This window comes from Aulonocara sp. 'chitande type north' Nkhata Bay, linkage group LG13, assembly GCF_057382095.1.
Source record: "Aulonocara sp. 'chitande type north' Nkhata Bay isolate Kocher_YH1m ecotype deep benthic linkage group LG13, A_spYH_male_GT1.1, whole genome shotgun sequence".
Lineage (NCBI taxonomy): Eukaryota > Metazoa > Chordata > Actinopteri > Cichliformes > Cichlidae > Aulonocara > Aulonocara sp. 'chitande type north' Nkhata Bay.
The window spans coordinates 34286586-34306425 of record NC_141356.1 but is presented as its reverse complement, the minus strand read 5'-3'; the positions used below and the strand labels follow the sequence as shown (position 1 = coordinate 34306425).

The window sequence follows — 19840 nt, the reverse complement described above, 5'->3', positions numbered from 1 at the left end:
AAGAAATATAGCAGATAGACAGACATACACATACATACTTTTTTCAGGAGTGTTTCCTGGTACTGTTCCAGAAATATCAAATATGGTTTGTTTTGACCCCTATATTTTTTTTCTCCTCCCCTTTTGTGAGTGTGGACGCTTCATCTCTTTGCTCTTTAATGCTTTGCTTCTTTTATTGATTTTATTGATTTTTATGCTGATTTTTTCCCTTTTTTCCTTATGAGCTTACCTGCGATAGCTTCTGGACACTCATAGATCATTAGGACTAAAGTGTTCTTAACAGAAACAGCAACATTTTTATAGTTACCTTATCCTCAGCGCTCCGTGTGTCTGTGGCCTAGACACAGCTGAAGCCTGATTACAGCGTCTGAGCACCGAGCAGCCTCAATAGCCTGGAAAGGGGCTAACCGCTAGGCTAACTAGCAACAAGATGCCTTCCCTCTCCACAGATGACTACCACAGCCTCCTGCAGAAGATTGCAGTACTGGAGACAAAAATTCATCGCTTAGAAGTAAACGTGGAGGTAAATGGACTGTGTGGAAATGAAACAACCTTGCCTTTGATTCAAAACAATGGCGATGAGCAAGCTAGTACACAGCTAAGGAGCACAGATAACATGACCAAGAAAGTAGACTCTGTGCATTATTATAAATCCTCAAGTGATAATCCCCCCTTGGACTGTCTTGGTGCAAAACCAAGACATAAATCATGTCTCCTGGAATGGGGAGGACGTACCACAGGCAGGGCACAGCGAGCTGAAATCTCTGAAACCGACTGGCTTTCACTTCCTACGAGACAGAGAAGCTCTTCTACCCCTGTATACGGGAGGAAACAGGACTGGACAACCGTGAATAGGAAGAATAACAACAAACCTCCAAAACAACTGAATGTGAAACTGCAGAACAGATTTGCTCCACTATCAAAGGACCCTGGATCTATATCGGACAACCATCCATCTAAAAGCAGCGAAGTAAGGTCTGAAAATCTGTTGAATAGCAAAAGACCACAGGGAAAGCTAAAGGCTAGGCCTGAAACTCTGATTGTGGGTGACTCTGCCACAAAGGATGTGCGGTAAGAACACTAAAGTCCTCTGCTTTCCTAAGGATATGGTCAACAACCTGAAGGAGAGAATTCTTCAAATTGCAGATGAATATCCAACTGTGACAAACATTGTTCTGCATACAGGGTCAAACGATGTGTCCAAACAACAGTCGGAGGTTCTGAAACGGGACTTTATTGGATTATTAAATACTGTAAACTCTCTGAATGCAGCTGTATTCATCAGTGGACCTGTACCGCCGGTCAGAGGAGGAGACGAGAGATTCAGCAGGTTGTTTACACTGAATAAATGGCTTATATCAGCATGTGCTGACCACTCAGTGCATTTTATCGACAACTTTAATATTTTTTGGGAACGCAGGCATCTGTTTAAAGCAAATGGATTTAATTTTAACAAGTCAGGGGTGAAACTGTTCACCTCCAACTTGTTTTATTCCATACGTCATCCATCTGTGCTTGGTGCCAAGGCTGAGATAAACGAGGAGTTATCTCATAAAGAGGAACAAACAGTACTCCAAGAACAGACAAAGCCCAGCAGAAACCTTGAGGAGGAGCTCCATTTGCCCCCACCCGGGAAGAGCCTCAGAAAGGAGAGACATCCATGGCATCTGAGGAAGAGCCTCAGAAAGGAGAGACATCTAAGGCAAGAAGAGGGGTCCCTATTTGCCTCCAACTCTCTCAACAACACCAACGACCAGGACAAGGGACCACGACCTTCCCCAGTCCCCCAAACCCCTGACAGGCCATCACCCTCCTCCCCCTCCCTTTCTCCCTCCTCCCCACACCTGAAATTCACTGAGGAGATGATGGAGCGGGTCAATGCTGGGCTCAGATCTACCCCCGTCCCAATCCCTTTTTGTCCCCCATAAACCCCCCACCAGAGCGGCCAAAGGTTCGCCATCGAGCCCCACCCTCAACAGAGCAATCGAAGTCACATTGCCCAGCCTCGCCCCCCTTAGTTCCTCTTCATGCCCTGTCTCCGCAGTCTGATGTGTGATGTGTGGAGGGTCCGGGCTGTGAGGATTATGGCAGTGGTGACTTTTCCCAGGAGAAGCTGGGACCCTGTTTACTAGAAGGTTTTAAAATTTCTGTACTTTTAGGTGACAGGAGACATGTGGCCTGGTCAAAACACAGAGAGCTGCACTCTAAAAGATCTTTAAACATAGTAAACATACCTTGTGTGCCACAGACTGCTCCCAAACACGAGGGGACAAGTAATACCTCTAAAACACTTAAGTTGGCTTTATTAAACGTTAGATCTTTAGCTGGGAAAACATTTTTAATTAATGATTTAATCACTGAGCACAGCCTTGATTTTATGTTTTTAACTGAAACTTGGTTGGATCAAAGTAACAGTGTAGCTGTTCTCATCGAGACGACCCCTCCTAACTACAGTTTTATCAGTGAGGTCAGGGCGAGCAGGAGAGGAGGAGGGGTTGCTGTCTTATTTAATGAATCATTTCAATGTAAGCAGCTATCTCCTGGAAGTTTTCAGTCTTTTGAATATGTGGCTTTACAGCTGAAGGCCCCATCCAAAGTTGTGTTTCTTAATGTTTACAGGCCTCCCACATACTGCACAGACTTTTTTTAATGACCTCAGTGAACTGCTGTCTGTGATCTGTGTTGATTTTGACTGTGTAATTATTGCTGGGGATTTTAACATTCATGTGGACAACCCTCAGGACAAAGGGACTAAAGACCTGAGTAACACTCTGGGCAACTTTGGGCTGACTCAGCATGTAACAGAGGCCACACATAATAGAGGACACACTCTTGACCTACTGATCTCCAAAGGCCTGAGCATTTCAAAGGTTACTGTGTCTGATGTGGGCCTGTCTGATCATTACTGTGTTTTCTTTGAAAGTAAAATCTCAGCCCACACAAATATATCAACAACAGTGATCACAAAACGGTGTATAACTGAACACAGTAGTGCAATTTTTAACCAGGTCTTCCCATTAACACCTCACCTGTCCAGAGGGTCAGTCAATGAGCTCGTCAATAGCTTCAATGCTAACATGTTAAATGTAATGGACACTATTGCTCCCATTAAGGTGAAGGTTATCTCTGGAAGGAAAAAGTCTCCATGGAGAAACTCCACACTGGTGAAAAATGAAAAAAGAGAGTGTAGGAAAGCTGAGCGCAGATGGAGAAAAACAAATCTCCAGGTTCATTATGACATTTATAAAGAGAAACTTCACAATTATAATTTACAACTGAGGAATGCAAGGAGGTCCTACTTCTCTGACATCATCACTAAAAACAGCCATAATGCTCGGGTCTTATTTTCTACAGTCGACAGGCTAACAAACCCTCCTGTGTCAGTGGCAGCTGAACTTCATTCGACCATGGCCTGCAATGACTTTGCCAAATTCTTCACAGAAAAAATCCAAAAAATTAAACAAGCAATTGGTACATCAACAGCAGATCCAGGATATGTACTGTGTCCACCAAAAAACTGTTTAAACACCATGAAACAGTTTCAACCTATTAACAGCAAAGACCTGGAGGACATCTTAGGTCAGCTGAACTCCTCCTCCTGCTGTTTAGATGTCCTGCCAACAAGTTTTTTCAAAAAGGTCTCAAAGACTTTAGAGTCAACTTTTCTTTATTTCAGGTGTGTTTCCAGAATCACTAAAAACTGCTGTAATCAAACCTATACTGAAAAAGGACAATCTTGACAAGACACAAATGAACAACTACAGGCCGATCTCAAATCTCCCATTTTTAAGTAAGATCATTGAAAAAGCAGTTTCTCAACAGCTCAGTTACTTCTTAAAACAGAATAATTGCTACGATGCCTTCCAGTTAGGTTTTAGACAGAACCACAGCACTGAAACCGCTCTGACCAAAGTGTTTAATGACATATGTCTGAATACAGACAGTGGAAAAATGTCAGTCTTAGTTTTACTGGATCTCAGTGCAGCATTTGATACAGTTGACCACAACATATTACTCAAACGACTGGAGAACTGGACAGGTCTTTCAGGAACTGTACTAAACTGGTTCAAAACATACTTAGAAAACAGGAAATACTTTGTATCAATAGGTAACTTCACATCTGAGCAGACAAGTATCACATGTGGAGTTCCCCAAGGTTCCATCTTGGGACCCCTTCTGTTTAACATCTACATGCTCCCACTGGCACAGATTATAAACAACAACAAAATAAACTATCACAGCTATGCAGATGACACACAAATATATATCACAATGTCACCAGGAGACCGAGGCCCTGTACAGGCTCTTGGTAAATGCATTGAGGAAATCAATGACTGGTTGTGCCACAATTTTCTCCAGCTAAACAAAAACAAAACTGAGGTAATAGTCTTTGGCGCCAAAGAAAAACGATTACAGGTCACCAGAGAACTTCAATCTATACATCTAAAAACCACAAACCAGGCGAGAAAATTGGGTGTAGTGATGGATGCAGACCTAAACTTAGAAAAACACATTAAGACAATAACAAAATCAGCTTACTATCACCTCAAGAATATTTCAAGGATAAAAGATCTGATGTCTCAACAGGACCTGGAAAAACTAGTCCATGCATTCATCTTTAGTAGGCTTGATTACTGTAACAGCATCTTTACAGGTCTACCTAAAAAATCAGTCAGACAACTACAGCTCATTCAGAACTCTGCTGCTCGAGTCCTCACTAAGACCAAAAAAGTGGACCACATCAGTCCAGCTCTGAGGTCTTTACACTGGCTGCCTGTCCGTCAGAGGATAGACTTTAAAGTTCTGATGCTGGTCTATAAAGCTCTGAATGGTTTAGGACCAAAATACATCAATGACCTCCTGACCCAGTATGAACCTTCCAGATCCCTCAGGTCATCTGGATCCGGTCTTTTATCAGTTCCCAGAGTCAGAACCAGACACGGAGAAGCTGCATTCAGCTTCTATGCTCCTTATATCTGGAACAAACTCCCAGAAAGCCTCAGATCAGCTGAAACACTTAGTTTATTTAAATCCAGGTTGAAGACTCACCTGTTCTCAGCTGCATTTGAATAAAGCACCAAATCCACACTTTTAAGCTTAAATTTCAAAACTTACATTTAACTACTGATTTTATCTACTGTTCTGATTTTATCTGTTTTGATTTTATATACTGTTTTGTTTGTTTGTTTGTTTGTTTGTTTGTTTGTTAATTAGTTAGTTTATTTGCTTGTTTTAATCAATTTTAAATCATGCTTTTTATTTGTTCTTGTTTCTAATGTCTCTGTAAAGCACTTTGAATCACCTTGTTGTTGAATTGTGCTATACAAATAAACTTGCCTTGCCTTGCATTGCCTGTATATTTAATGTAAGGCAAATTAAATTACATGACAATGACAAACAAACGCACGCGCACACACACACACAAAGAAAAAAGAAGCACAACGCGAATGATCTCATAGCCAGTAACTTTTTGGATTACGCGTTGTTAGTTTTTTCTTTTATTGCTTACTTTGTTAAGTTGTTTGGCTCCTTGGTAAAGAGATGAGGGCTACTTCAATACTTTTGCACATTACTTTACATGCGAGATCTTCAAACTTGCCTAACAGTTTCATAATTATAGATACTGACGGCTTTTATAGCAACTGGAAAAGCTTGTACAGCTCCTCAGGATCCTAATGTCAGACAAAGAGACGGTTCTTATATCCAGTGCTGTTTATGAATAAGTGTGTGTGCGTATCACAAATGTTTTCACAACTATTAGTAGTAGTATTGGTTTTTTTTCATATGTGCATCTCATTAATTCCTAGTTTTTATTGTCTTGTACAGCACAGTGACTACATTTTGTGAAAATTTCTCTATAGACTGTTCATAATAATATGCAAATAAACTTGCATGTTTGCTTAACTGCTTCAGGGAATGCACCCAGCATTCATTGGTGCCCAGTATCCATTCTCAGTGGCCACTGGCCCCCAGCCATCAATGGCAGCCACGGCTGTCGCCTTCCCTGGTGTTCCTGTACCGTCCATGACTCAAATTGCTGTCCACCCCTACCACACTGAGGCTGGTCTGCCACTCAGCACCACTGTAGCAGGTCGGGACTACTTTGTGTTTAAGATCGGCAGTTGCTAATTCTTCTGAATTAAAACTTTTTTTTGCTGGTAATTGTTACATTGTTACATGGACGAGTTTGCATACAGTTGAGGTCAGAAGTTTACATACACTCATCAGAAGCATGAATGTCAAGGTTAATTTGGGACTTTTAATAATTTCTTTGAACCGCTCTTTTTTAGCTTGTCCGTGTGGACAGTTACAAATTCAGTCAGAGGGCCTCTTTCTTGGTTCCCCCTGTCTTGGTCCATGGCAATGTCTTCTTCTAGACCTTGGTGAAGCAACTGAATAACGTGTTTGAACTGATTATCTTAGAATCTGCAGTTGTTTAGAAATAGCTCCAAAGGACTTTCAAAGTTCCTTATTCTCTTTCTTAGTTTAACTGAGTTCTTTGGACTGTTCAGACTGATCCTTTTTATGGTAGAAAGTACCCGTTGTAGTGAACTGCAATCGCAGAACCTTCAGCACCACGTATTAAACAACTTGACTATATGTATGTATTTGAGCATAAATGTATATTTTTGACCATATGTGAATTGGAGAAAACCTAAAATAAACGTAAACCTTTGGGGGTTTTTAAAGCCACTGAAGGTACAGTGGGGCAAAAAAGTATTTAGTCAGCCACCGATTGTGCAAGTTCCCCCACTTAAAATGATGACAGAGGTCAGTAATTTGCACCAGAGGTACACTTCAACTGTGAGAGACAGAATGTGAAAAAAAAATCCATGAATCCACATGGTAGGATTTGTAAAGAATTTATTGGTAAATCAGGGTGGAAAATAAGTATTTGGTCAATAACAAAAATACAACTCAATACTTTGTAACATAACCTTTGTTGGCAATAACAGAGGTCAAACGTTTACTATAGGTCTTTACCAGGTTTGCACACACAGTAGCTGGTATTTTGGCCCATTCCTCCATGCAGATCTTCTCGAGAGCAGTGATGTTTTGGGGCTGTCGCCGAGCAACACGGACTTTCAACTCCCGCCACAGATTTTCTATGGGGTTGAGGTCTGGAGACTGGCTAGGCCACTCCAGGACTTTCAAATGCTTCTTACGGAGCCACTCCTTTGTTGCCCGGGCGGTGTGTTTTGGATCATTGTCATGTTGGAAGACCCAGCCTCGTTTCATCTTCAAAGTTCTCACTGATGGAAGGAGGTTTTGGCTCAAAATCTCACGATACATGGCCCCATTCATTCTGTCCTTAACACGGATCAGTCGTCCTGTCCCCTTGGCAGAAAAACAGCCCCATAGCATGATGTTTCCACCCCCATGCTTCACAGTAGGTATGGTGTTCTTGGGATGCAACTCAGTATTCTTCTTCCTCCAAACACGACGAGTTGAGTTTATACCAAAACGTTCTACTTTGGTTTCATCTGACCACATGACATTCTCCCAATCCTCTGCTGTATCATCCATGTGCTCTCTGGCAAACTTCAGACGGGCCTGGACATGCACTGGCTTCAGCAGCGGAACACGTCTGGCACTGCGGGATTTGATTCCCTGCCGTTGTAGTGTGTTACTGATGGTGACCTTTGTTACTTTGGTCCCAGCTCTCTGCAGGTCATTCACCAGGTCCCCCCGTGTGGTTCTGGGATCTTTACTCACCGTTCTCATGATCATTGTGACCCCACGGGATGAGATCTTGCGTGGAGCCCCAGATCGAGGGAGATTATCAGTGGTCTTGTATGTCTTCCATTTTCTGATGATTGCTCCCACAGTTGATTTTTTTCACACCAAGCTGCTTGCCTATTGTAGATTCACTCTTCCCAGTCTGGTGCAGGTCTACAATACTTTTCCTGGTGTCCTTCCAAAGCTCTTTGGTCTTGGCCATGGCGGAGTTTGGAGTCTGACTGTTTGAGGCTGTGGACAGGTGTCTTTTATACAGATGATGAGTTCAAACAGGTGCCATTCATACAGGTAACGAGTGGGGGACAGAAAAGCTTCTTACAGAAGACGTTACAGGTCTGTGAGAGCCAGAGATTTTCCTTGTTTGAGGTGACCAAATACTTATTTTCCACCCTGATTTACGAATAAATTCTTTACAAATCCTACCATGTGGATTCATGGATTTTTTTTTTTTTCACATTCTGTCTCTCACAGTTGAAGTGTACCTCTGGTGCAAATTACTGACCTCTGTCATCATTTTAGGTGGGGGAACTTGCACAATCGGTGGCTGACTAAATACTTTTTTGCCCCACTGTACATTCATGCCCTTGATTAGTGAATGTAAACTTGTCATTGCTAACCAATGTACTGTGTCTGTTGTAATGTTGTAGTTGGTGGTGTTCACCCTGGCCCCACCATCCAGGCCATCCAGGGAGCATCTCTGCCCTCTCTATCCTCTCAGCCTGCCTCCTTGGTCAGCAGTCCTTTCCCAGCAGAAGATGAGCAGCACAGCCAGCCCATTAGCCAACAAGGCCTGCACTACTTGCATTCTGCTTATAGAGTTGGTGAGTAGTTTATGTTCTCTGATTATATGTTAGTCTAAGTAGTCTGCATTATTAACCAATATGTATTCCTTGTCTTCTGTAAAGGCATGTTGGCATTAGAGATGTTGGGCAGAAGGGCTCACAATGACCATCCCAACAACTTCTCCAGGAGCCCTCCTTATACTGAGGACGTCAAATGGTTGCTGGGACTTGCTGCCAGGCTAGGTGAGACTTTACCAAATAAAGGGACATCTCTGGCTGCACTGACCTGGACACATATTTGCATTCTGTTTGAAATCGGGGAAGTAAGATAATAAAAGAAATACTTGCTACAGAAGCCAATTTTGAAAAAAAAAAATACAAAAAAGGAAAGCCTTCAATTATATAGTAATGTTCTAGGTCTTAAGCCATCCATTATTTCTTTGCATTTTGCTGGGAAATGGCAAATAGATGCAACAATGTATTGAAACATTTGGAAAAATAAATGGAAATGAAGTATATGAGAACAGAGATTGTAAAATTATGACCATCTTTATTTTTCAACATAGCCTGAACTCTCTGTGGCGGATGGATGGGAATGATGATCCCATAAGGGATAAGGAAATAAAGAATAGAAAGAGTACAGTTTACATTTAATAAGCAACCAACTTGAATAAAAGTTCCACAGGTGCATAATGGGGGCCTTATACTGTAAGAGAGTGCAAAAATGTTACATATGCAATAATGGGGGGAAAAGACAAAAGTAAAAATGAAGTAAGACTGACACTGTGCAAGAGAGTAGTGCAAACTGTATTACTAAACTATATGAAAAAGAAGAAAGGGTAAAACCGATAACTATGTGTGGACTCTTCTGCCACAGAAAAACAGTTAGTGTACAGTTTTATAGAGAGTGGCAGGAATTTCCTGAAGCGTTCTTTATGGCAGGAAGTGTGAATCGGACTGAGGGAGAAGGAGCTCTGCTGCCTCGACATGTGGAGTGGATTTTGGTGTGATGGGTTCTCCATGATGGAGAGCAGTAAGCTCAGTGACCTCCTGTCCCTCACTGACCAATGATGCTTTCAGCTCTGCGGATTAGTTTGTTCATCCTGCCGGTATCTCTGGCACTGATGCTGTAACCATCCATCCATTCACTCCCGCTTATCCTTTTCAGGGTCGCGGGGGGCGCTGGAGCCTATCCCAGCTGTCATAGGGCGAGAGGCGGGGTACACCCTGGACAGGTCGCCAGTCTGTCGCAGGGCTAACACATAGGGACAGACAACCATTCACACTCACATTCACTCGCACTTTCACACCTAGAGGCAATTTGGATTATCCAATTAACCTATCCCCACAAGCTGCATGTCTTTGGACGGTGGGAGGAAGCCGGAGTACCCGGAGGGAACCCACGCAAACACGGGGAGAACATGCAAACTCCACACAGAAAGATCCCGGCCTGATGGTGGAATTGAACTCAGGACCTTCTTGCTGTGCGGCAACAGTGCTAACCACCGTGCCACCGTGCTGCCCTGCCCTGCTGTAACCATGAAGACAAATAAACAGGCTTCACTCCAATCCACAGCTTCCTCTTCCTGACGTAGCAAAAGGATCAAATTAAATAATGAAGGGTCCTTTTAAAAAGGAAATAATGAAGCGTCACATGTCATTCAGTTTCAGACAGTTAGTCCTCTTCTTTTGTGTATGTTTCCTTTTTAGCTATTTTAATTGATGCTGGCTTAGCTATAAGCTTTCCTCTTTAGACTGCTTCAAGAGCATTTCAAGAGATAACGGGATTAACCGCTCCATGGTCATTTTCAGTTAAATTGTAATCTGTCTCGTTTTTTTTAATCTCTTCGACAGTTGATTTATTATTTGAAATTTTATAGATGATCTGTGTGTTGGCTGAAGTTTAATGCAAATCTGATTGAGACAGCGGTAGGAGTCAACTCAGGCAGCAATCCCTGGATCAGTTGACTCCTACCTCCATCTTAATCACTGTTACTCCTACCTGTCTAGATGGCTCAAGGCAGATTTTCTCTCACTCTTTCCATCCTGCCAGGAGTCAACTATGTGTACCAGTTCTGTGTTGGAGCAGCAAAAGGCGTCCTCAGTCCATTTGTCCTGCAGGAGTTAATCATGGAGGCCTTGCAAAGGCTGAACCCTGCCCACATCCATGCCCATCTTCGAACACCTGCTTTCCAACAACTTGTCCAGCGCTGCCAGCAAGCCTATCTGCAGGTACATCATATTCACCATAATACAGCGGTCCCTCGTTTATCGCGGGTGTTACATTCTAAAAATAACCCACGATAAGTGAAATCCGCGAAGTAGCCAACTTTATTTTTTACAATTTACAACAGATGTTTTAAGGCTGTAAAACCCGTCACTACACACTTTATACACTTTTCTCAGACAGGCATGAACATTTTCACACTTTTCTCTCTTGTTTAAACTCTAAAAGTTCAAACCTTCGTAGAAAAATAAGTCCAGTATTATAGGATGAAACCAGACACCCCCAGCTGCCGCTGACGGTGCCATATGTTTCATCGACATTGTTGCGTTTGTTGGGGAGAAAACTTACAAACATACAGTACAGCACTTCAGACTCACACTGCTAGCGAAGATTTGTGTAAATTTGACAATCTCGCGATATAGCGAGGGACCACTGTATTCATAATGGGGTTGATGACAAAGAGTAATGCAGGTTGGGCTGCAGGACTGATTCCCACAAGTATCTCATATTTATAGGTAATTAAAATCTTTTACAGCCAAAAATGTAATTCAGTCAAATAAAGTAAAACAAAGTTTTTCAGTAAGGAGAGTAAAAAGTATCAGACAAGGGAAAGCACGATAGAGCTGTTGCAAAAAGCCAGGTTCGGCCAATATTTGTCTACATGTGTTCGCAGACCCAAGTGACTGTCGTGGAAATTTTAACGAACAAGTCTGCAGACACGGTTACTATAATCAACACTGTTTATTATCACGCACACAAGAGAGAGTACATCCAGCAAGATGCTGTCATGCAGTCTCTGAGACGGAAGTGGAGCTCCCACTCCTTTATGCGTTCACAAAAAGGGAGGAAGTAACAAACTGATCATACCACCTCACGCGGCTCGCTATGAAACCTAACAAACACTCCACTACAACGAGTACGCTGTTTCATGCCCTTGGTATTATCAGCGCCCGCAAAAGAGAGTTGTTTTCTTCAGCTGTTGAGGTTGACATGAGTTGAGCTAGTTCTAGATTGTTGAGTGGAAGTTTCCATTACGCTGCCACAACTGAGCATAAGCACTGCAGCACTTTAAATGAGAAAAAAATTAATTTTCTATTACATGACCGATTGGGAATCTGTTGTGATAACCTGAATCTGATAATACCCTGACTCGATTGCCGATTTTGATTTTCTTTTTACATATTTTCTGTATTTTTTTTCCGGCCACTTCATAGTGACTGACATATCCTCCCAGCAGCTAATTGTCAGATGTTGTGGAGGCTGCACCGAGCAATTATGTAGATTTACAGCTCCAGTTCCAAAAGTTTGTGATGCTGTGTGAAATACCAGTTCAAACAAAACGCAATGACTTGTTAATCTCATAAAGCCATAATTTATTAACAGTAGAGCATCAAAAACATATCAAATGTTTAAACTGAGAAAATCTTCATGTCATCAAATTTAAAATGAACTGGGCAACTAGCTGAAAAGAAAGCTGAAAAGAAACCGCTATATGAACATTTTGAAACTAATTGAGGTTGAATGGCAACAGGTCAGTAACATGTCTCATCTTAAACATTTGAGATGTTCTTTTTGTTCGATTCTGAATAATATATGGGTTTATAAGATTAGAAAATCATTCTTTTTTAAATTTACATTTTTGTTTTTTTGGACTTAGGTTGTAAATCATTTAAGCACATCTGTAAGTTGGTTGAATTTTACAGTGGCCTAGCTTTGTAGAAACACTGTTGTAAACTAGAAAAATTTGCATTTCCTGCGAAAATGCTGTGTGGATGCCTTAACGCTGAAGATGTCTGCTGAAAAAAGCTGAAAAAGTTGAAAAGTTGCAAAAAGTTGTATGGCGGTGAAGAAACTGAAAATTCTGCTGAAAACAGGTGAAGAAGCAGAAATTTTTGATGAAAACAGGTGAAAAGCCAAAAATTCTATTGAAAGGGGTAAAGACGGAGAAATTTTTGCTGAAAAGTGGTAAAAAAAAAACGCTGCCCTGAGCAGGATTCGAACCTGGCCCACCTGGGCCCTATTTCAGGAAGCCGGTTTAGAAAACTCAGAGTGAAAAACGATACTCAGGGTTGAGTAACCCCGAACTGTCCAACTCGGAATATTCGGTTTCAGAAAGGCTGATAACAATTAGTTCAGTCAACGCGGAGTTGCTTTAACCCCAAGTTAAGCGCGCGCACGAGGATACATAAAGCCCTGATTAGTGGAGCACAGATTAAGCGAGTCACCATGGAGACGGAGGGAAAGAAGGTGCGGTCAATGTATTTTACAGCGCTTGAGGCTGAAATTCTGATGGCAGCATATGCCGATAACATGCAAATTCCGCGGAAAAAAGGTAACACAGCCTCAGCTGCAAAAGAAAGGGAGCATGCATGGCAAAACATAGCCGACAGAGTCAATGCGTGAGTGTTAATTTAAACATTGATCTAGGGATTTCCACCCATTTAACACGTTATTTTATTATATTTTATTTTATTTTTTATTTCATACATTTTATTTTGTGATGTGATGTGAGCGCAGGTGCAACCCAACAGGCCCCAAACGTTCCTGGCAGCAAGTAAAAATGAAATATAAAAATATAGTCCAAACAGGTAAGGTGTAATTGTATTATGAGCCATAGTGCTTGGTCTGTTTGTCCGATGTAAATCAATTGCAGTTAGAGGCTACATTAATTTCCCCTCTGTAAGCACTTATTGAAATTAGAAATGCTACAGGGAACTATGTACCTGTACATTAATGCTGTGGAAAGACTTCCTGTTCACATAGTCTCCTTCATTTACTGAAGGAGCAATGATTGGAATGTGAGTGCCATCTATACAGCCAATCACGCCTGGGAACCGTGAGAATAAATGTAAAATTTAAGTAGTAGTTCAAATATCACCACATCATGAATTAAGTTTCGTTCATCCTGATACCTGCAATTTTGTGGCATCCCTCTTTGATAAATCTTGTGGGTCTATGACCGGGGAACACCACAAACGAGTACACGAGACGTTTCAGTGCAACTGTAACATTCCTGACTGCCCGACAGACGGTAGCCTTGGAAACGTGCTCAGCGTCACCAATATTATACAGAAAGCTCCCGTTTGCAAAAAACCGAAGTGCAATACAAATAATATGTACAGAACTGAGAGAATGTCCGCGATGTGTCACATGAGCAATATTAGGCCTGAGGATGTTATTCAAATAAATTATAGATTGTGCTGAAAAACGGTAACGTTCACACAGGAGATCATCAGGAAATGATAAAATGTCCGAACGCGCTCTAATCACTCTCCCGGCGGAGAGCTCTGCGGAGAATTTGGGCTTCAACATCTACTGGCTCTTCAAGGGAGGGGCACGCCATGTCTGACACTTCCTACAGTCAGGTTTCTGACAAAGAGGCGGAGAATGTCAGGGTTAGTTGAAGTAAACCTGCTAGGGGGCAGGTTAGCTTCACGGAGTGTGTCGTCATAGTAACTCACTCAGAATTAATCTAAACTCGCTTTGTGAAACCGAAAACCCAGAGTTTTCGTTAACTCAGGGTATACTTACTCAGAGTTTGCACTAAACCGGCTTCCTGAAATAGGGCCCTGGTCTCAAGGCAGCCACTCATCTCACTGCGCCAAACTCATTCTCACACAGAATAGGTGGAGAGACTGACAATTTTGCTGAAATGAGCAGAAGCTGCTGAGAATTGTGCTGATAAGAGGTGAAAAGGCTGAAAATTTTGCAGAAAAGAGGTGAATCAGCAGAATTTCTGCTGAAAAGAGTTTTTTTTCTGAAAAAAGCTGAGATTTGTGCTGAAAAGAAGTGAAAATTCTGAAAATTTTCAGTTTTTCTGAAAACAGCAGAAAAAACTGAAAAAACTGAAACTTTTGCTGAAAAGGGGTGAAAAAGCTGAAATTTGTGTTGAAAAGAGTTAAATAAGTTGAATTGGTAACTGAAAGAAATGTTGCCATAAGCGGGATTTGACTCTCAGACTCCCAGTCTGAGAACGGCTGCTCATCTCACTGAGCTAAAACACAGCTCAGCCCAGCAAGGAAAATCAGTGACGCCATTGATAATATGGCAGAAATGGGCAAAAAAGATTGTATAAAAAATGCAATATCTCAAAAAGTATAGAAGTTATGAGCACCAAAAGTCATAGTAATAATTAGCAGAAAGAGCAGAATTTTTCGAAGTTTGAACGGTGCAAATAGCATGAACACTGAGAGAGTAGTTAAGCAGCAAAAAACGTACGGAAGCAACCAGAATAATAAAGAATAAAGAGAAACAGGAACTCATAAGGGCATCCACACAATTATAGTCCAGCATGTGTTATGTGTGAGTACCTCCACTTAAATAGGAAGGTTCAGGCTACATTGTCCAGTGTCACCTCCTTTTCTCTCTGCAGCATATTCACCACCGGCTCATCCACCTGACACCTGCTGACTACGATGACTTTGTCAACATGATCCGCAGCGCAAGAGGTGCTTTCTGTCTGACTCCTGTGGGTATGATGCAGTTTAATGATGTGCTGCAGAACCTGAAAAGGGGCAAACAGACCAAGGAACTATGGCAGCGTATATCCCTGGAGATGGCAACCTTCTCTCCGTGAGCAGCACACTCGGGGAGACAAAATCTGCTCAGCGTCAGCCTGGGCCAAGAAGTCCCATCCAGCCTCCAGCATAGCTACTGCCACTGCACTGAGCTGACCACACTTACGTGTGATTTTGTTAGGGCCATTGCTTCCTGCTCCGAGGACTCAGTGAAGCGCACATAGGCAGTGCAATCGACTCCCATTCCCCAATTCACAGACTTACTTTCGTTTTTTGTGTTTGTCCACCAGAGCGTTGTGAAGTAGCCTGGTCACTTACCTGCTCTTCCTGGCTGATCTTTTATCATTGTTTATCGTTATGTAAATGTGGAATTCCGGTGTACTCCTTCCTTTCTTCATTTCTCCTCAACTTAAGACTGACAGGGATCTCTCCTCCTCATCCTCACTTCATTTTCACTGTTTTGTATTCTGTTTTTAGTTTTGTTTTAAAGGAAACCACTGCGTGAGTTATTTTTTATGCTGCAACATTCCTGTGTAGTGTTAGATGCTTCACTCACCAGAGTCTTGTCACCATGGATATGAATCATTACAGTGTGGGACAAAACAATGATTTGTGAGAAGAAGAAAAAAAGTTTAATATGAAGCATTTTATTGTCCCTATTGGTGAGGATTTTTCAGTATTTTGTTTAATCTTTTTTTGATACTTTGTAATAGGCTATGACACGTAAGCAAATAGGAATGGGACGAGAGTGAGGGAATGCTGAAGGTGCTTTTTCTGTTGTGTGGGATACATTTGTACATTTTAGCCTGCCTGAGAAGTGACATGAACAGCTCCAGACCAAAACCAGAGGCCACCTCACCACTGCTTAGGCAAACAATGTCTGCAAGGCCTTCTCGAGCTACACTGTCCAACAGTCAAAACACCTTATTAGTCCCATTTGGGCTAAGTTGTTTGTTTGTTTTAAAATAATTTTCCAATATAGAATCCCCAGATTTCCAGCAGCTGTCAGAACGTTTAATAGATCTTTTATATAAATATAAAAATGCTTTAAGGCAAACTAGATTTGCTTAATCTAATTTACAATGCTGTCTAAACACAGCTACTAAACAGACTCCTGACTAAAACGCAATAAAAAGAATTTAGAATAGCATGACCATAAATATTAAAATCACGCATCCAGCCCTTCTTCACCACATCTAAAGCACTGACTAGTTTAAATGCACAGAATACAGCAGTGTGGATGGAGATGGCAGACCTATTGGAAGCAGCATTGTCCATTTGACTGATCCACATCCTTTTTCGTCCAAAGTTTTCCATATTGTAAAAGCCAAACATACCGTGTAAACACTCCTTTATAAGCCTTTCGTTTGTCCAGTGATATAGAGTGCATTTGCCTTGTTCTGATGCACCAAACAGAACTAAAACCACTGTTTGGATGATTGAAGTGTAAAAGAAAAACTTTCTGGCCGCACTCAGAAAAACCCAAATAAGCCACACAAAACTGAAATGTCTGCTTTATTATTCATGTGCCTGTTTTTGAAGGCTAGGAATTTGGTTCAGCAAATGTACATTTTTAGTGCAAACCATACACAGTGGACAAGTCCCAGACATTGCCGTCTCACCTTTCAACCACATTTGTTTTCTCTGCAGATTACACTGACATCTATTATAGTGTAATCAGTACCAGTCACCATATCAGCTTAGCGTTTTAGGTTGTCCGAGGTCCTGAATTATATGCTGCTCATGCTTTGTATACACTGTCACACATGTACAGTGTAGCTAATCATCTAAAACCCAAATGTTCTGAGACTATTACTTTGGCACCACGTTCTCTTAATTAGACATGGCTTTGGCTTTGCTCTGGAAAGTGCTATCTTCTTTGTTTTCAGTTTTCTGGTCCACTTAAGCCCCAACACTCTTCAAGACAGTTACCAGACACAAATGACACAGTGTGTTTGAGTGGCCCTCTTCTTCGATGTGGTTAGCTCATAGCCCATGGTGCTGTTACTTCAAGACATGTTGACACAGTCCAGGCAGCTGCTGTGGTTCTGAAACTGGCTCATTGGTTCTGGACCTCACAGGTGAAGGTGACGTAGTAGAAAATGTACTGTGATATTTTTGTATTTCTCAAAAGTGTAGTTCGATTGAAAAGTTGTATATGTGCTGATTGCAAAAGGTTCTAATTGAGAGTGCAAAGACAAAAAATAAAAGCAATAGTAAAAGTGTAGAGTTTACTTTAATAAAGATCATTGAAAACACTAAATTGCTTTGACTGATTTGTGGGTTTGAGTAGGGATTTATTTGTTTTGGCCAAACCAACGTGTTTCTGTGCAATATCTCACCCATGGCCACAAGAGTTAGCAGTTATCAACTGATAAATTAGTAAGACTCAGATTGTTCAATCCTTTTCCTGACAATACCCACTGTCATATATACTATACAGCAGTCCCTCGTTTACGTTACGTTCTAAAAATAACCCGCGATAGGTGAAATCAGCAAAGTAGCCAACTTTATTTATCTAAAATTATTATTATAGATGTTTTAGGGCTGTAAAACCCCTCACTACACACTTGTTACGTGTCTGCAGGCTGCATGTTTTCTTTCCCTCCCCTTTTGTTTGCCATTCCCTTAGGTCGCAGACTGCAGGCTGATGTCAATCTGGGGACGTCCAATTAATTAGAGGAGGGAGGCCCTGATTGGACAAACCAGGAGTGAAGCCCTTGATAAGGAGACTCACCTGTGGTGGGCGCGGCTCTCTTCCCTCCTTGAATTGTTTGACACATGTGTGACGGTTTCCTGCTGTCTTTCTTTTGTTTGATGATTGTGGTGGGAGTAAAGTGGACTAGGTGAGTTTGGGGACCCCATACACTTACTCACGTAGAGTCTTTGTGTTAGAAACACTAGGTAAGTAGGTTGGTGCCACCCATGTAATTTTGAGCTTGTTTTAAGTTGAGGTTTGGGTCTATCTCTCCTGTTTGTTGCTTTTCTAGGATAGTAGCTCAGCTCAGCTAAGTTTTGGTTTTGTCTTTTTGGTGTTTTTTTTTTTTTTTGGCACAACCTAACTGTCCCTATTTCCCCCACATTTGTTGTTTGAGTCTGGGTTGTTTATTTTGTGAGAGCGCTGCCATTAAACCTTTTTTCATAACACCTGTACTGAGTTTCCGGAGTTGTTGTGTTATCCCCTCCTGCCCTCGGGGAGACGTAACACACTTTATACACTTTTCTCAGACAGAAATGAACATTTTCACTTTTCTCTCTTGTTGGGGAGAAAACTTACAAACATACAGTACAGCACTTCAGAGTCACACTGCTAGTGAAGATTTGTGTAAATTTGACAAGCTGAACGCATTCTGTACTGTACAGGAGACACAGCACGAGATTGGCTGTAAACCATTGTCAGTAAATCAGGACCCAGAACACAAAGCATTGTTTTAAAAAAAGATTTGCACAAAAAAATTCTGCGAAACGGCGAGGCCACGAAAGCTGAAACGCGATGTAGTGAGGGACCACTGTATTGCCAAAATTCCCACAGAAATCCAAATCATCAAATTCAAGTGTTCCAATTGCTTCCATGACCACAGGTATGTAAAATCAAACACCTAGGTATGCAGACTGCTTTATTTGTGAGAGAATGGCTCACTCTCAGGAGCTCAGTGAATGCCACCTGTGGAATAAGTTCAGTCGTGAAATTTCCGAGAAGCTTCTTTAGTTCATCATTTCTCTTCTCTGATGAGAGGTGAAACATCTTCAAGCAACTTAAAGAAGTCCAGACACTTTTCTTTCCAAGCTCCTTAGACTACGATGACCTGAATGACTGAGAACACATATCTTGCTACTAAATATTGCGCAGTCAACTGTTAGTGGTGGTATTATAGCAAAGTGATAACGATTAGGAATAACATCAACCATGCTACAAAGTGGTAGGCTACGTAAAATCACAGAGCGAGTTCAGCAGACTGTGAGGCACACAGTGCACCAAGGTTGCCAACTTTCTGCAGAGTCAGTGGCTAGAAACCTCCAAATTTCATGTGGCCTTCAGTTTAGCCCAATAACAATGCATGGAGAGGTTCACAGAATGGGTTTCCACGACCGAGCAGCTGCATCCAAGTAAAGCTGCCACGGGACTGTAAAGACCTCACAAATGCACTTTGAAAGAATGGTCTAAAATTCCTATAAACACAGTACTAACCCTTGTGGAAACCCTTCCCAGAAGAGTTGAAGCTGTTCCAGCTGGAAAGCTAATGAAGCAATCCATTTTGTCCATTTTGTTTACCAATCAAGATATTAGAAGCAGGGCCTGTAGGGTTTGGAAGTCGGCAGATGGACCCTGCATGGTTTGTGTTTTTTTTTTTCTATGAACTATATACAGTATATATACAGTGTATATATAACCGGGTGATGTCCAGTGTAGTTCTTTTCCCATGTCCCAAATAATTAATATCGTTTCAAAGTTACAGTCTTAGAACAGTTATAACTTAATTAGAGCTCCCCTCTGTGAATCGTTACCTTATCGTGGTGAAGGGGTTTGTGTGTCCCAGGGATACCAGGGGCTATGTTGTATGGGGGCTTTTGCC

General features: G+C 41.7%; 1 protein-coding gene across 1 annotated transcript in view; it reads left to right on the top strand.

The window, feature by feature from the left end:
- Positions 1 to 18445, top strand: part of zswim8 (zinc finger, SWIM-type containing 8) — a 65167-nt gene extending 46722 nt beyond the window's left edge. The window contains exons 22-26 of the mRNA XM_086260145.1: positions 5914 to 6091; positions 8388 to 8561; positions 8646 to 8765; positions 10576 to 10754; positions 15122 to 18445. Coding sequence (XP_086116271.1) covers positions 5914 to 6091; positions 8388 to 8561; positions 8646 to 8765; positions 10576 to 10754; positions 15122 to 15325 — 855 coding nt within the window. The 3' untranslated portion in view covers positions 15326 to 18445. The remainder of the gene's footprint in view (positions 1 to 5913; positions 6092 to 8387; positions 8562 to 8645; positions 8766 to 10575; positions 10755 to 15121) is intronic.
- The last annotated feature ends 1395 nt before the right edge of the window (positions 18446 to 19840 follow it).